The sequence below is a fragment of the Balaenoptera borealis genome (genome assembly GCF_965194805.1).
Source record: "Balaenoptera borealis genome assembly, chromosome: 7".
NCBI lineage: Eukaryota > Metazoa > Chordata > Mammalia > Artiodactyla > Balaenopteridae > Balaenoptera > Balaenoptera borealis.
In genome coordinates this window covers 48553665-48568665 of record NC_138864.1, presented here as the reverse complement: position 1 = coordinate 48568665, position 15001 = coordinate 48553665, and the positions used below count along the sequence as shown (strand labels likewise).

Here is a 15001-nt window from a genome sequence, read left to right as displayed (position 1 = left end):
GCACATTGGCGTATACAGATATACCATGTCTATGAGTAAGAAAATATTTGATGTAACGATGTCAATTCCATCAAAATTATATTAGAATTTTAATATAATTTCAAGAAATATTCATGTGGAACTTCCTTTGCTTCTCAACAAAGAGAGTTTTAAAGTTTTTAAAAATTATTTTTTAACATCTTCAGTGGAGTATAATTGCTTTACAATGGTGTGTTAGTTTATGCTGTATAACAAAGTGAATCAGCTATACATAAACATATATCCCCATATCTCCTCCCTCTTGCGTCTCCCTCCCACCCTCCCTATCCCACCCCTCTAGGTGGTCACAAAGCACCGAGCTGATCTCCCTGTGCTATGCGGCTGCTTCCCACTAGCTATTTTACATTTGGTAGTGTATATATGTCAGTGCCACTCTCTCACTTCGTCCCAGCTTACCCTTCCCCCTCCCTGTGTCCTCAAGTCCATTCTCTACGTCTGTGTCTTTATTCCTGTCCTGCCCCTAGGTTCTTCAGAACCATATTTTGTTTGTTTTTAGATTTCGTATATATGTGTTATAATATGGTATTTGTTTTTCTCTTTCTGACTTCACTCTGTATGATAGTCTCTAGGTCCATCCACCTCATTACAAATACCTTAATTTCGTTTCTTTTTATGGCTGAATAATATTCCATTGCATATATGTGCCACATTTTCTTTATCCATTCATCTGTCAATGTCAAGTTGCTTCCATGTACTGGCTATTGTAAATAGAGCTGCGATGAACATTGTGGTACATGACCCTTTTTGACTTATGGTTTTCTCAGGGTATATGCCCAGTAGTGGGATTGCTGGGTCATATTGTAGTCTTATTTTTAGTTTTTTGAGTAACCTCCATACTGTTCTCCATAGTGGCTGTAACAATTTACATTCCCACCAACAGTGCAAGAGGGTTCCCTTTTCTCCACACCCTCTCCAGCATTTATTGTTTGTAGATTTTTTTGATGATGGCCATTCTGACCGGTGTGAGGTGATATCTCATTGTAGTTTTGATTTGCATTTCTCTAATGATTAGCGATGTTGAGCATTCTTTCATGTGTTTGTTGGCAATCTGTATATCTTCTTTGGTGAAATGTCTCTTTAGATCTTCTGCCCATTTTTGGATTGGGTTGTTTGTTTTTTGATATTGAGCTGCATAAGCTGCTTGTAAATTTTGAAGATTAATCCTTTGTCAATTGCTTCATTTGCAAATATTTTCTCCCATTCTGAGGGTTGTCTTTTCATCTTGTTTATGGTTTCCTTTACTGTGCAAAAGCTTTTAAGTTTTATTAGGTCCCATTTGTTTGTTTTTGTTTTTATTTCCATTTCTCTATGAGGTGGGTCAAAAACGATGTTGCTGTGATTTATGTCATAGAGTGTTCTGCCTATGTTTTCCTCTAAGAGTTTTATAGTGTCTGGCCTTACTAAAGTTTTTTTTTTAATATTAAAAAAAAAATAGGTAAAAACAGTCTAATTTAGAAAAAACTGAAAATAAAGTCAGAATAACAATGAGACTGGCACTGACAGATACAAATAGACTGAAAGGTCAACGAAATATTCCATAAAGTTCATTACCAGCCATGAATATTCTTGAAAATTTTGAGTATCATTGATATGGTATTTCCTATTAGTGAGGAAAGGAAAGCTTATTCAACAAATGTTTCCAGGAATATTTCTTGACTATTACCTCATCACATGGAATAAGCAAAATTTATTTAAATAATTCAATATTACCTTTCACACCACAAAAGAGCTAGAAGAAAATAGAAATCATTATGTACCTAATATCTTCTGTGTGTGTAAAGAATATCTAAACAAATGATTAAAGAAGAAATGATAAATAAAATTACTTATAAATTTGATCCCTCATATTTTTGTATTTAAGTTTAGGGATAAAAGTCAGGGATTTAATTTGTCATTTTAAAAGGACTGGATGTAACCCTTTGTTAACATGTTATGTTACTCACACCCTGGACTGAACAAACGCCCTCTGCACTGTTCATTCTTCTCAGTAACTTCAACAACTTCTAACTCCTGGGAGGCAGCACCGTGCTGGTTAAAAGTATGGACTTTAGTATCAGACACAACTGGGTTTGGGTCTTGACTTTGCCCCTAATGGCACTAAAATCCTCTGGTTTTCAATCTCCCTGTATGACTTGCAGGGGGAAAAAAGTCTATTAGATGATACTGAGATTTTTCTTGTATTGGTGGTTGCAGCTTGGAAGAGATAATGCTCCTCTCTGCTCCTGGTTCATGTTAAGTGCCCCACAAATGTTACTACCTCATGACTCTGCATAATTGAGACCTATATCCTGAACTCTAGATTCACAGTCCAACTATATAATATGCATTGTTTCTACTTGGATAGCCTATATTTACTTCAATCCTTGAAAAGTCCTAAGAGGGGATTTGAATAAAAAAGAGGTCTACCTTTGCTCTTCCATAGAAAATTCAATATTGTTAAGCATTGATACTGTCTAAATTCCTCATTAACATTTAATAGCTTCGCACTTCCACAGAAGCATTGAACTCCCTTGTCTGATCTAACTTTGTACAAGTTAGATCCAATTTCTCTGCTCTCCCCAGCAGGCTTTGCTCCAGTTGCACTGAATTACCTTTCCCCTACATACCCCTAATCCTTTCTTCCATTTGTATCTTTCCTCAGATTGTTCCCTCAGTCTGGAATTTGCCTCTCCCATTGCCACATGTTTAGAGTTTGTCCACCTTCCAAAGCAGTCACCACCTGTTACCTCTCTCACAAAACCATGCCCCCTGACTCCTACAGATTTAACAATGCTTTCAAATCCCAAAGCACATAATTTGCTCTCTCACTTATGAATTTTCATCCTAATTCTTCCTTGCATTGCTGTTATTAAAGGTGATAAAATAGTTAACAAGGGGTATGGCACAGTCTCCAACCAATGCCATTGCTCAATGACTGTACACACTGGTTAAGCATGCATGCCTACTGGTTGATGACGAGACAGGACCACACTAGATCGTAAGCTCCCTCAGATCCGCGTATACATTAAATTGACCTCTATAGCATCCAAATTTTTTAACACAATGTCTTGCACATAATAGACATACTCATATTGATCACTAAGCAACTTAAAAAATATAAAAAAGAAAACGATGTGTCAGTCAAATTAGGGCAACAAGCTCACAAACAACGAAACATATTCAGTCGATGGAAAACAATTTTACAATATAATGTGCATGGTGGTTGGTTTTTAAAGACAATATGTGTAGGACAAATAATCAAATGACACAAAAGAATCCACTAATCACATTGTTTTTGACAATATCCTGACCTCAAAATTGAGGTAAAAATCAGATAACATCACAATTCCTCATTAATTTTAACAACACATCTACAATATAAATAGGTTGTCAATAAATTTTATCTATTGTCAGCTTTAGTAAAACGGAACAAAATACAGATACTTTTTAAGTTAAAAATTAACTCCTTGAAAGATCATTCTTGACCTCGGTAAAATGAAGAGAATTAGGAAACTTCCAAAATGATAAAAGGGGAAGTGATAGAAGACACAAAAAAGGCATTATGTATTTAATTTGAAAGTTCCTTGGTTTAATTAGAAACAGAGCCTGAAGAAATGGGAATGTCTGGAGTCGTCATGAATTTTTCTTCAGGAACAAGAGTGTTAACTATCACCTGAGTTGTGGGAACTCTGCTGGGAACTCCTGGAGGCCAAGGATTATGCCACATTCCAAACTGCATCCCCAGGGCTAATCCTAGTGCCCTTAGCCACAGCATTTGCTGAGGGACTCTCTGGATGCCCTAGTAACAGTTGCTATTCTGTTCTAGTTGGGGGGTCTTCCAGAATGGTTTTGTATTTTTGCCTTTGCAAGCTAATTTTTAAACAACACAGTTGGACAGGGAAATGAGGAAATTAAATGAGTATTTTACATAGAGCACTTGGATATTCCAATCTACAACCCCCTAGAGAGATAACTATCATTTACTCCATTTTCTTTTCCCTATTTAAAAAGAGAAAATACTTGGAGAAAATACTTTCAAAAACCTTTTTTTGTGTATTTATCAAAACAAGACAACAAGATAGAGGACTCCAATCCTGGGGCCTAGATTTTTCTTGGTTTAATTCAGGAAGTCATTTCTGTTGTACACTTGCTTCATGGACTTTGCAAAATATGTCCATTCACCTAACAAGGATTCAAACTAATCACTGTTAGAGCTATGTATGAAATATATACCTATATAAAATAGACTTGAGATGCCAGTTAAAATGAGATTGTTGTGGTTATTATAGATTTCCATTATTTCTACATAAATTGTTATGCTTTTTTTTTCTAAAAAAAAAACCCCACTTCAAATAATATACTAAATCAAATCTTGCTCTCTACCCTAAACCCCTCCATATCACATCCTTAGATGATGTGCTTTCACACACTCAAGTATCTGAACACATGTGTGAGTAGACCTTAGCATATTTCTACAGTAGTAGAGGTTTATTTGTTCTGGCCCACTGAAAATTGAAATTGAGTAATTAAATTCAGGCTTCCAAAGATACTTAAGAGAATAAATGATGTATTAGGGTTATTTGTTCTTTAAATGCACGCAGCCAGGCAAATTAAGCTTCATACAAAGTCACAATCCTAATGCCTGCTGCTAAAGCTTGTGAACACCTGGTTTAGAAGAAAAAGTGGGTCAAGTCAGTCACTGTATGTAATATACATGGATGCCCACCAGCAAAGATAACACTATTAGAAATTTTAAAAATGTGGGAAAGAACCAGATCGTCTATTTTGAGGGTATTCGAAGTTTTTAAGGTAAACTGGGAAAACACTTGTCAGACTTGGAAAGTCTAATGGATTTGATCTAAATCTTTATAGGAAGTGGTCTAGCTCTTCCAAGATTTTGTCTTGACTAATATCACTGTTTTGAATGGGATCCAAATGGCTCTCTCTTATATCCACTTCTCATTTAATAATAGCTACAATTTAAAGAACGTTAATCACGCGTCGCACATGGTCCTTACTCGCTCCTTACTTTGTGCACTTACTTAAACTGTGGGCGTTCAACCATTCATTAGTAGAGATAGCCCACAAGACTATTACTATTTTCCACTACAACTTAGGTCAGAATTCCAGAACTTTTGATTGATCTTATATTCTGACCCACTGAATTAATCTCATGCTAGGATTAAAATTTATGTCACTGCTGTACAGAAGATGTATCATTGTTAGAGAAAATGATTAAGAGGATAGTAGATTTTTAAAAATCAGAACCTAGAATAAGTAGACTTGCTCAATAAGTAGAATAAGGACACAGCTATTTAGCATTAAAAAAAAAATCTCAACGTGTTCAACACAAAATTTCAGTCCCACAAAACATTACTTTTTGCATTCTGTACACTATAATTCCAAAACAAGAATAAAAATTTTATGAAAACAGACTGTCTAAAGAAAATTACTTAAAATCTATGATATATGTCTGATTTAAAGTATGACCATCCTAGGGCATATCATTGTAGATCAATTTCACTTAGAGTGGACCAAGGTGTTCACAAAACAAAGTGCTTAGATGAATAATATGAAAGGTTCAAGATGAAGTGGAATATTGCCATATTTACAATTTCAAGAAAACTGTACTAATCTACAAAGAGACACTATTTTTCTGATGCTATGGTGAAGAATTAAAAGAGGAAAATTCTGGTCAGGAAACTATATGTTTAAAAACAAATTGAACTAACTGTTTTGTCTGTTCTTTGTTTTCCCATGAAGTGGCTGTTTATGTTGACTGACAACAAAAGGAAGTGAAAGAAATCCTCTGGATCACTCAAAACTGACAAAATTTACATCATACATATACCTCAAGTCCAACACAAGGTTGAGTCCATATTTCTATGGGGACAAAACAAAATCTTACACTTTAAACTGGTATCTTCTTCTTATCTGCTTAGAACAAATAAATTTCTGTCTGATTCAATAATTTTCTCCCCAACCTGTGCCTATATATTCTTCTTAATGTAAAATTGTTCATAAAGATTTTTTTTTAATATCTTTATTGGAATATAATTGCTTTACAATGGTGTGTTAGTTTCTGCTGTACAACAAAGTGAATCAGCTATATGTATACATATATCCCCATATCCCCTCCCTCTTGCGCCTCCCTCCCACCCTCCTTATCCCACCCTTCTAAGTGGACACAAAGCACCGAACTGATCTCCCTGTGCTATGCAGCAGCTTCCCACTAGCCATCCATTTTAAATCTGGTAGTGTATATATGTCAATGCTACTCTCTCACTTCGTCCCAGCTTCCCCTTCCCCCACTCCCGTGTCCTCAAGTCCGTCCTCTACGTCTGCGTCTTTATTCCTGCCCTGCCACTAGGTTCATCAGTGCCGTTTTTTTAGATTCCATATATATGCGTTAGCATATGGCATTTGTTTTTCTCTTTCTGACTTACTTCACTCTGTATGACAGACTCTAGGTCCATCCACCTCATTACAAATAACTCAGTTTTGTTCCTTTTTATGGCTGAGTAATATTCCATTGTATATATGTGCCACATCTTCTTTATCACACTTGTAATAAATGTTTAACATTTACTCTTCTCACTAGATTGTAAGCTCCATGAGGGCAGTCTGTCTTAATCATTGTATGTAGCACAGTACTTGGCACATAGCATTTGCTCAGTAAATATTGTTGTCTGACCATAGTTTAAAAGAAAACTATATTGAAATATTATTTTAGATTTCTTTTTTTTTTAATTTCTTTTTTTTTTAGATTTCTTTTTAAAATTTACTAACGATATGAAAATTTTATTACATGAAGAGCATAGTGAAAAGGTCTTAATGAAATGATTTATAAAATGAATCTATACCAAGTATTTTGTCTCCTAATTTAGCTATTTCCTTTGATATGATCAGTACCAATTTGTTTTGTGTTTTTGTTATACTATTTCAAAGGAGGGGACTTTCTAGTGCATTAATTGTAAGTGTACACACTACACCCTGTGAAAAATAATACAGAAAAGCAAAGAAAGGTGAAAATGAAAAAGAATTTTTTCATAGATTTTGAAGACTCGACTAAATAAATGGAGAAATTTTGTGTTCCATTTTAAAGCTCCTACAAGTATAATGTATATTTACTTGGTATCTAAGTAAAATTTCTTCACTTGGGACTTTAATCATCACAGTACTTCACGTGGTACTTTTTTGTTTGTTGCTAGACATGGATGCTTTCTGACTCTGGCACGTGGCTAGGCCTAACTGAGATACCCCTCTCTGTTGTATGCTACTGTTCACGTGGGGGCAGGGACCCTGCTGCAGCCAGGGCACTGCTAGCCCACTGGCAGCCTCTCTGAGGCCAGAATATCCGTGTAGCTGGTCCAGGGTATACCTGCTGGATTTTGAAGTACAACTTTCCTATAAAGGTTTAATATTTATTACAGTTTTCTTTTTCGTATTATTAGCAATCTCTTATGTATCTCTTATAGAACTACTCATAACTTCACATAAATGCGTTACTTGTAAATTTGCTTATTGTCAAAATGTCATAAGTAACTCAGTCAAAAGTAACTTGTCCAAAATATTGCTGCCAAAAGGGCATGACTCACATTACATTACATATTCCATATGGTTCCCATCCTCAACTCCCACCCCTCTGCTCAGTAACTAATCTGAGATTAACTGTTGATAAGGGTCAGTTCACTAAAATATAAACCCATTGACTCATAAGTTTAAATAAAATATAAAGCAGCCTATGACTGGCTTCTTCTTGGAAAACAAGCATGTTTTGTGTGGGACTGATAGGAAATAAGAAGGCAGCATTAGGATGAACAGTTTCTATTCTTTTCAAATGTTAACATCTATACTAAAATAATTTTATTTATAAACTTCAAGGTTAAGAGAATGATGAAGTTAAGTAGCTAAAACTTTTGGGAAAAAGCGCCCATGAATTGCTTCTCTGTATACATGAAGTATAGAGTCAGATGAAAATCAATGGCCATTACCTTAATATAAGATTATATTGTTTATTCATTCACTTAAACATTCTTGAAGCAACTTTATGGGCAAGGCTTTCTGCTAAGTGCTGGGACACCAAGATGAATAAATCATAGCTCTGGTCTGAGAGTTGTTCAGCCTTATGAAGGAGACAGGCATAGAAATCGGTAAATTTAAGTCAAAGAACAATGATAACACAATATGAAAATTACGGTGTAAATAGGTACAGATTTTGTGAGTGATAGACAAGTATAGGAGGAGAAAGAGGAAAAACTGAATTCAGGGCATATGTAGTTTGATGCATCTATGGAATTTCCAGGTAAAGTATTGTACCAGCCCTATGCCTGTGCGCCCTTGGATGCATCTTTGGTCTTTCTCTGCCCTGCTTTCAAAAGAGCTGCTCCCTAGCATGTTTTCCAGGCTCCCCTGTTAGTTGGCTTCCAGCTGATTTGACCAGGCCCTGGCAGAGACTGGAGAAGGGGAGGAAGGGAGAAACTGGGATATTTCTCCCCATCCTTGTCTATCTCAATATATATTTCTATCTTTTGTTGTGTCTCTTCCTTACCTCCTGATCCCAGCAGACAGGCTTATCTTGGTTTCAGCTCTCCCTGTCCTCCAGCCTTTAGGGACAGTAGCTTTCTTCTGCTACCTCCCTACCCCCTGCTGGGTTTCTCAGCATCTTCCACGCGTATATAATAATTGCCAGTCATAAATGTCCTATTTTTTAAATACATATATTTTTAATATGGTCTTTATTTTCTTGGTTCGGCACAAATGCCTGGTGGACATCTGAGTCTGAATTCCAGTGAGCTTGGATGGCAATCAACATGTAGACAAGAGTTGATGAGTTTATGCAGAAGGAAGATGGGTAAAAGGAATGGTGGATTGAGGATGGGACTGTGGGACCATGGCAACAAGTAGAGGAAGCACAGTCTTTGAATGAGTTCTAAGAAAATTTTTTAGTAGAACCAGAAATATGTGATATCTACTTAAGTCCACTAGGAAACTTAAGCATCACTTAGACCCAGCATTTTTCAGATCAGGTTTCTAAAGACAGAAAGATCAGGTCACCAGTCAAGACAAGATTTGAACCTTAAATCTGGGTTTCCTATTTCCCCATCGAATGTCCATATGGTACCATGCCATTAATCATTCTTTTTAATAGCGTGTGATTTGGCGTCATTTTCCTGGATTCAATCACTTGCTCTTACCTTGTATGATGTTTGCACTTCAGTTTCTTTTCATGTAAAACCAAGTACCTTCATAGGTAATTGTAAGAATTAAATGAGATAATATGTGAACAGTAATTAGAATAGTGTTAAGTACTTAGAATAGTTAAAATTCTTGAGAGTGTAAGTTATGATGGATACCAGTGCTATCAGATCTTATCAAAACATTAGTTAAACATTTTTTTAAACGAAGGATAAGTCATTGTGCATCTTAGAGATACTGATTATGTGTGGAAGAAAAGGATTTTTTTTTTCATTTTGTAATACATTTATAATACTATTTAATAAAACAAAGTTTAATTTCAAATTAAGTTTTCACTTTAGAAGTTAGTTCAGTCATTATTTTTTCTATAAAAAGATTTTTACACCATTAGTTTCTTCTTAGTTCCACATTTTTAAGGCTTGCCATTGACTTAAATGAGGTTTCATGATTTTCTATTTGTATAGTATTTTAAACGAAAACATTTTTTTAAATTTCAAGATATTTTTTTCCCTGAGAAAGTCTTCAAGTTTCGTTCTGTAATCCTCATTCTTCTTTCCCTTTAAAATTTGTAGTTTCCCAAAGTGCTTAAATGTTAAATATGAATGTTAAATGAAGTGACAAAGTCATTCTAATTTAATAGATCATATGGATAATGGTGACTTATTTCCTAGTGCTTCTGGTATTAGTACTTAGAAATTAACATTCATATTAAAACAAAAACAAAGCAAACAGTATAGCATACAGATACAACCAAAATCCAGTGTATTGTAAACTGTAACTTACCTTCAGTGTCTGCTAGTCCTACGCCTACTCCTGGCTGTTTTATAGTCTCTTGCCCATTCTGCCCCATCTTTCCTCTGTTTAAAAAGGAAATAAAAGTTTATATATTCAATTATAATCCTAAATGCAAATGAGGAGTCCAAGTTTGCAAAAATAGAATGACATCATATATTCAGACCTGCAACAAATTACTTGAATGGCAAATGTTGTACAAACACAATAAATCACTCTATATCATGTTAATTTTAAAGTGGAAATTTGTTTATCATTCCTATTTAGTCCAAACATAGTACCTCAAAATTCAGTGTCCTGTTCATGGACTCATTTATCAAAGACATGACCATCATGAAATCTTTAAATTTTGTTTTAGAATTGGTTTTTTTTTTTTTCCTGCCATTTTTAACTCAAGAAGGAGAAGGGTTTTTTATATCTTCACACTTTGTTATGATGAGTTGTATAGATCCTTTGGTGAGAAGGGAAATGTTGAATTGAATAATTTATAAATATAATATTGTAATTACATGGATTATTATTTCTTTCAGATCCATCCTGTATTTTCAGCTGTGTGTAGCACATTGGCTTTTGAAGTCATACAGCTTGGTTTCTACTTCTGGCTTTGCTACTTTATGCTATACGTCATGTAAGGTAAATCTTTTAATCTGGTGAAGACTATTTCTTCTATTGTAATTTAAGGATAGTAACATGAGCTACCATTTGGTTATGGGAAAATCACATGGAAAATGTATGTAAGTGCTTAGCATAGTGTCTGAAACATCGTAATATTCAATAAATATAAAGTACTAATAGGTAGATATGTACATAACAGCTTTAGAATTCAGCCAAAGGCTGCAAACCATTTTTAATTTCAGCGTTAAACTTCTTGGAAGGCCAAACAGATGAAGATTTCATTATACTCTGAGCACTGTGGGTTCAGAATATTGATAACGTAAGAGCCAAAAGATTATAGGTCACTTCTTATTTCTTCAGAGAAAAAGCTACATGGCGTACAAAAGATTTGGAAGTTGCCTTTATATGTAGTTATATAAGATGTTCTAAAAAGATGGAATAAAAATGCTTAAGTGTTAGAAATGGTGCTTGAACAGAGGAATGTCTTGATACTATACTTGCTAGACAATAATTCAAACATAGCAGTATTTACTAACAATTCATTCTTACTCTTACAAAAATATTTAGTTTGCCCAACCAGATGAAAATGTAACCATACTTATTTCTTAAGACTCCAATTAGATCTTACTTGAAAACTGCTCTAAAGATCCTCTCATCATTCTACTGAAATGCTTCTGCACATAATGAAAGAGGAACTGATGTAAATTCAAAAATCATTTTATCTTGAAAGCCATTACATTGTTCCAAGACGACAATTCTAGGTCAAAGTTTTAAACACAAATTTTTATTTAGTGATTATGTGAAGGATAAAGTGCATGAAGAAATGTTATAAATTATATATATAATTATATATAGTTTGCATCTGAATATATACAAAAAATCTTGATTAAGCAATGCACAAAACTTCAATTTGTGTAATTACTTCAACGAGATTCAAGACAAAGGGTTGATAAATTAAAAAAAATTAACTTTGTCTGCCAGGATTAGACATGGAGAAAGCTTAATAACTTAGTAGCAATCTCACCTCTAGCAGTATACTATACAAGCAGAGCGGGCCAAAACACATCTTGTTACTGAGCCAAACTCAATTGAAAGTGAGGATCATTTTAGTAGTGCTAATCGAGTAGATGAGAGTACTGAAAAATTACTATCCTATACTATGCCAAACTTTAACAAAATAAGTATAATTTTTAGTAATTGTAATAAAAAATTTTTTTGATAATTTTTATTTGATCTTGAGGCCTACATTTCACATTTTAATGATGCTATTCAGCTGCAGTATTTGCTTCTAATGAAAACTGATTTTAACATTTGGCATTTAGCCAAAATGTGTATTAGGTGCATTTCTAAGATTATACAGAAAACTTGCTGCACTGTGAAGCTAAATGAAGTACAAAGGAAATGTAACTGTGGGTCATAAAGGATGCAGTTTTTCTGAATTCCCAATAAATAATCTTCATCTCAGAACATTCTGACTGCACAGGTTATAATTTATCTTTGTTAAACAATCACCAAATAGTTATTGAACACTTATGCTAGCCCAAGCAAAACTGTGTTAGATACAAAGAGAGATAGAAAAGAACCACCAAATACTGCTTTTTACTTATATCCTGTAATGCTTTAGAAAAGCAAATTTTCTTTGGGCTCATATGGCAAAAAACAAAAGCCTCCTACGCAGTTTTAAAAGCTTTTGATTTACAAGAGAAACAAGAAAATGGGAAAAAGCAAAATTGAAATGTGGTTTGTATGTAAAAAAACCAATCTACTTCCACTTCAGACATTCAGATATTGAGGAAATAATGTATTTTACGCTCTGAAAGTTATAACTTTATCATCAGTGTTAGATTATATATTTTGAAAGGTACAGATAAATTGGAAGGATAGTAAGTGATGTGTGGTGCAAAACCTTTACAAATTTATATGATATTCACAGCTTGGAGAGAGAGGAATGTAATGAATTTGTAGAAATTCTCTTCAGTTAAATTGGATCATCAGAGTCTGCGGACTAATGAGATCACACTCCTTTTAGAAATAACTGCCAATAAAAAAAGAACTGATTAAATACAAATAACTCCATTGAATCCACAGCCTAGGTCTCAAAAAAAATAGACAGATAATCCAATAATTAGTCAATTTAAGTAGGAAAAATGTAACCCAAAAAATCACAAAATAAACACATTTTTCACCTTACAAATCCATTTTCCCCATTATTTTGCTTTTATAAACTTGAGCCATTATCTAAATATTAGAACTATTCTGGGGATCAAAAGGAATGGTTCATAAAAAACCGTGATATTAAAACAAGGAGAAATAGAAGTTCCACTCCCAGAGATGGTTTCACTTAACAGAGATAATGAAAAAGACCCTCTAACAAGGGCCCAGGCCAGGGATCTTCAAACTCACTTTGCAAAGGGCCAGACAGTGAATGATCTGAATGGTCCCTGTTGTAATTATACAAGTCTGCCCCTAGAGCACAGACAACATTAGGCAACACATCAGCAAACTGGTATGGCCGTGTTCCAATAAAAGTTAATACATGGACACTGAAATTTCAAATTCATGTAATTATCATGTGTCACAAAATGCTATTCTTCTGGGTTTTGGGGAAACATTTAAAAATGCAAAAGCCATTTTTAGTTCTTCACAGACCTTACAAAACCAGGCAGCAGGCTGGGCTCACCCTGGGCTAGATCCTGGAGTTGCATGGCCCAATGGTGTTTTTGAAAACTTAGAAAACTAGTTACTGGAGAAAGTCAGGAAGTTTAGATTTTGATATTGGAATAGAGATAACATATTTATCTTGGATTTATCTTGGATGCTGCTAGATTTTGCCACCAATATGACTAAACCCATTCTAACACATTTTAAATACAGTCTGCTTTAGTTTTGCATTTTATTTGCAATATGATTTTCTCGACGCTTAACGTATTATAAATTAACTTTATTCCAAGAGTATCTATTTGGGGACCTATGTACTGCTTGTTATTTGTTCTAGAAAATATGGATCCACTTCAAAACCTTCCATTTTAATGGTAGAGGAATTTATAGTTGAAAAGTCTATATGAGTAGCCCAATGTGCTATTTCAAATGTGATATATGAGTTCTTTAAATATGTTTAAATATCTCCTGATTCAAAATCAATTCATCTATGCATTATGCGATTAAAGCATCCATGCATTACTGCTGCTGAACTTGATTCAGGCATAGCTAAGCTATTATTATTTTAGCAGTTTTTCTATTAAATACAGAATGCACTGATTAGGTAGTCCTGGTGGTGACCAGCATTCATGCTTAGAATTCACTAAATTAATCCAATCTTTCCTGAACAGTCTATTTTCTACATAGGCATAAACAGTTGAAGAGCTTCAGGGACACTGACTCAGACTTGGATAATTATCTAGTTATTTCCTTTTCAATGTTAAGTAAAGCTTACTCATGAGGCTGTTAACTTTCCAGTGGGGGGGGAAAAAAAACCACCACTTACATCCTTGGAATAGGAAATAGATTAGTGTCCCCTGCAGTGCTGCTGCTTCCTTCACTGTCCACGCTATACCCACTGCCAAAGCTGCTGCCCGAGGAGCCAGTGGACACGGAGCTTTCTGCAGGCCGGTGATTGGTGGGTTTGGCTGCATGGTGTGGGAAGAGTCAACACCACAGTCAATCAATGAACCTCCCATTGATCTCCGAATGCATATTTATGTTTTCTTCATTTACCTGTGTAAAGAAACAGCTCTAGCAAGAACTCCACATCTCTTAACCTGCCTTTCATTTTCTTTTCCTTAACCAGTAACTCTCAGTGGCAACACTAAAGCCCTTGATTGTTTTTGTTGGATATAAAAGAAAAAAAAATTAACTTCTAGGAATCAACCATCAGATTTTTAGACTGAGTTAAATAGTATTATTATTACTTGTGATTTCTTTATAGAGTATTGCAATAACGATATGGCAAACAAATAAGAATTGTGGCTATTTCATGGAGAAAGGAATTTAGGAAGACTTGGGTAGATAGAAATGATAGAATATGTGAAAATTGCTTAATTATTTCCCATATTAATAACCAGTAATTTGTTTTTCTCCTGAGAAGTGAAGATGCAAAATAGAATAGGTAATTTCAGGAAATGACTGAAAATCCTGGACTTGTTTGTATGTAGCTCTACCAACTACCTCCAGCAGGTTTTTAAATTTAAAGATATTTGTTTCCCCTTAGGCATGTCCTAGTTTATGACAGGGACTTGTTTTAAATAACCCATGAGTTTGATTTTTTATATATAAGAATCCATATTCCCATAGAAGAGTTATGAATTTGTGTTATAAATTATGCAGTAAGAGAATGGTAATATTGTTAGCAGAGTTCTAGATTAGAGATTTGGGAGGAAAT

General features: G+C 34.5%; 1 protein-coding gene across 1 annotated transcript in view; it reads right to left on the bottom strand.

The window, feature by feature from the left end:
- Positions 1–15001, bottom strand: part of LOC309631906 (protein piccolo-like) — a 101926-nt gene that overhangs the window by 35590 nt on the left and 51335 nt on the right. The window contains exons 7-8 of the mRNA XM_082398780.1: positions 14108–14249; positions 10000–10073 (exon numbers count right to left, since the gene is read on the bottom strand). Of these exons, the coding sequence (XP_082254906.1) occupies positions 10000–10073; positions 14108–14249 (216 nt within the window). The remainder of the gene's footprint in view (positions 1–9999; positions 10074–14107; positions 14250–15001) is intronic.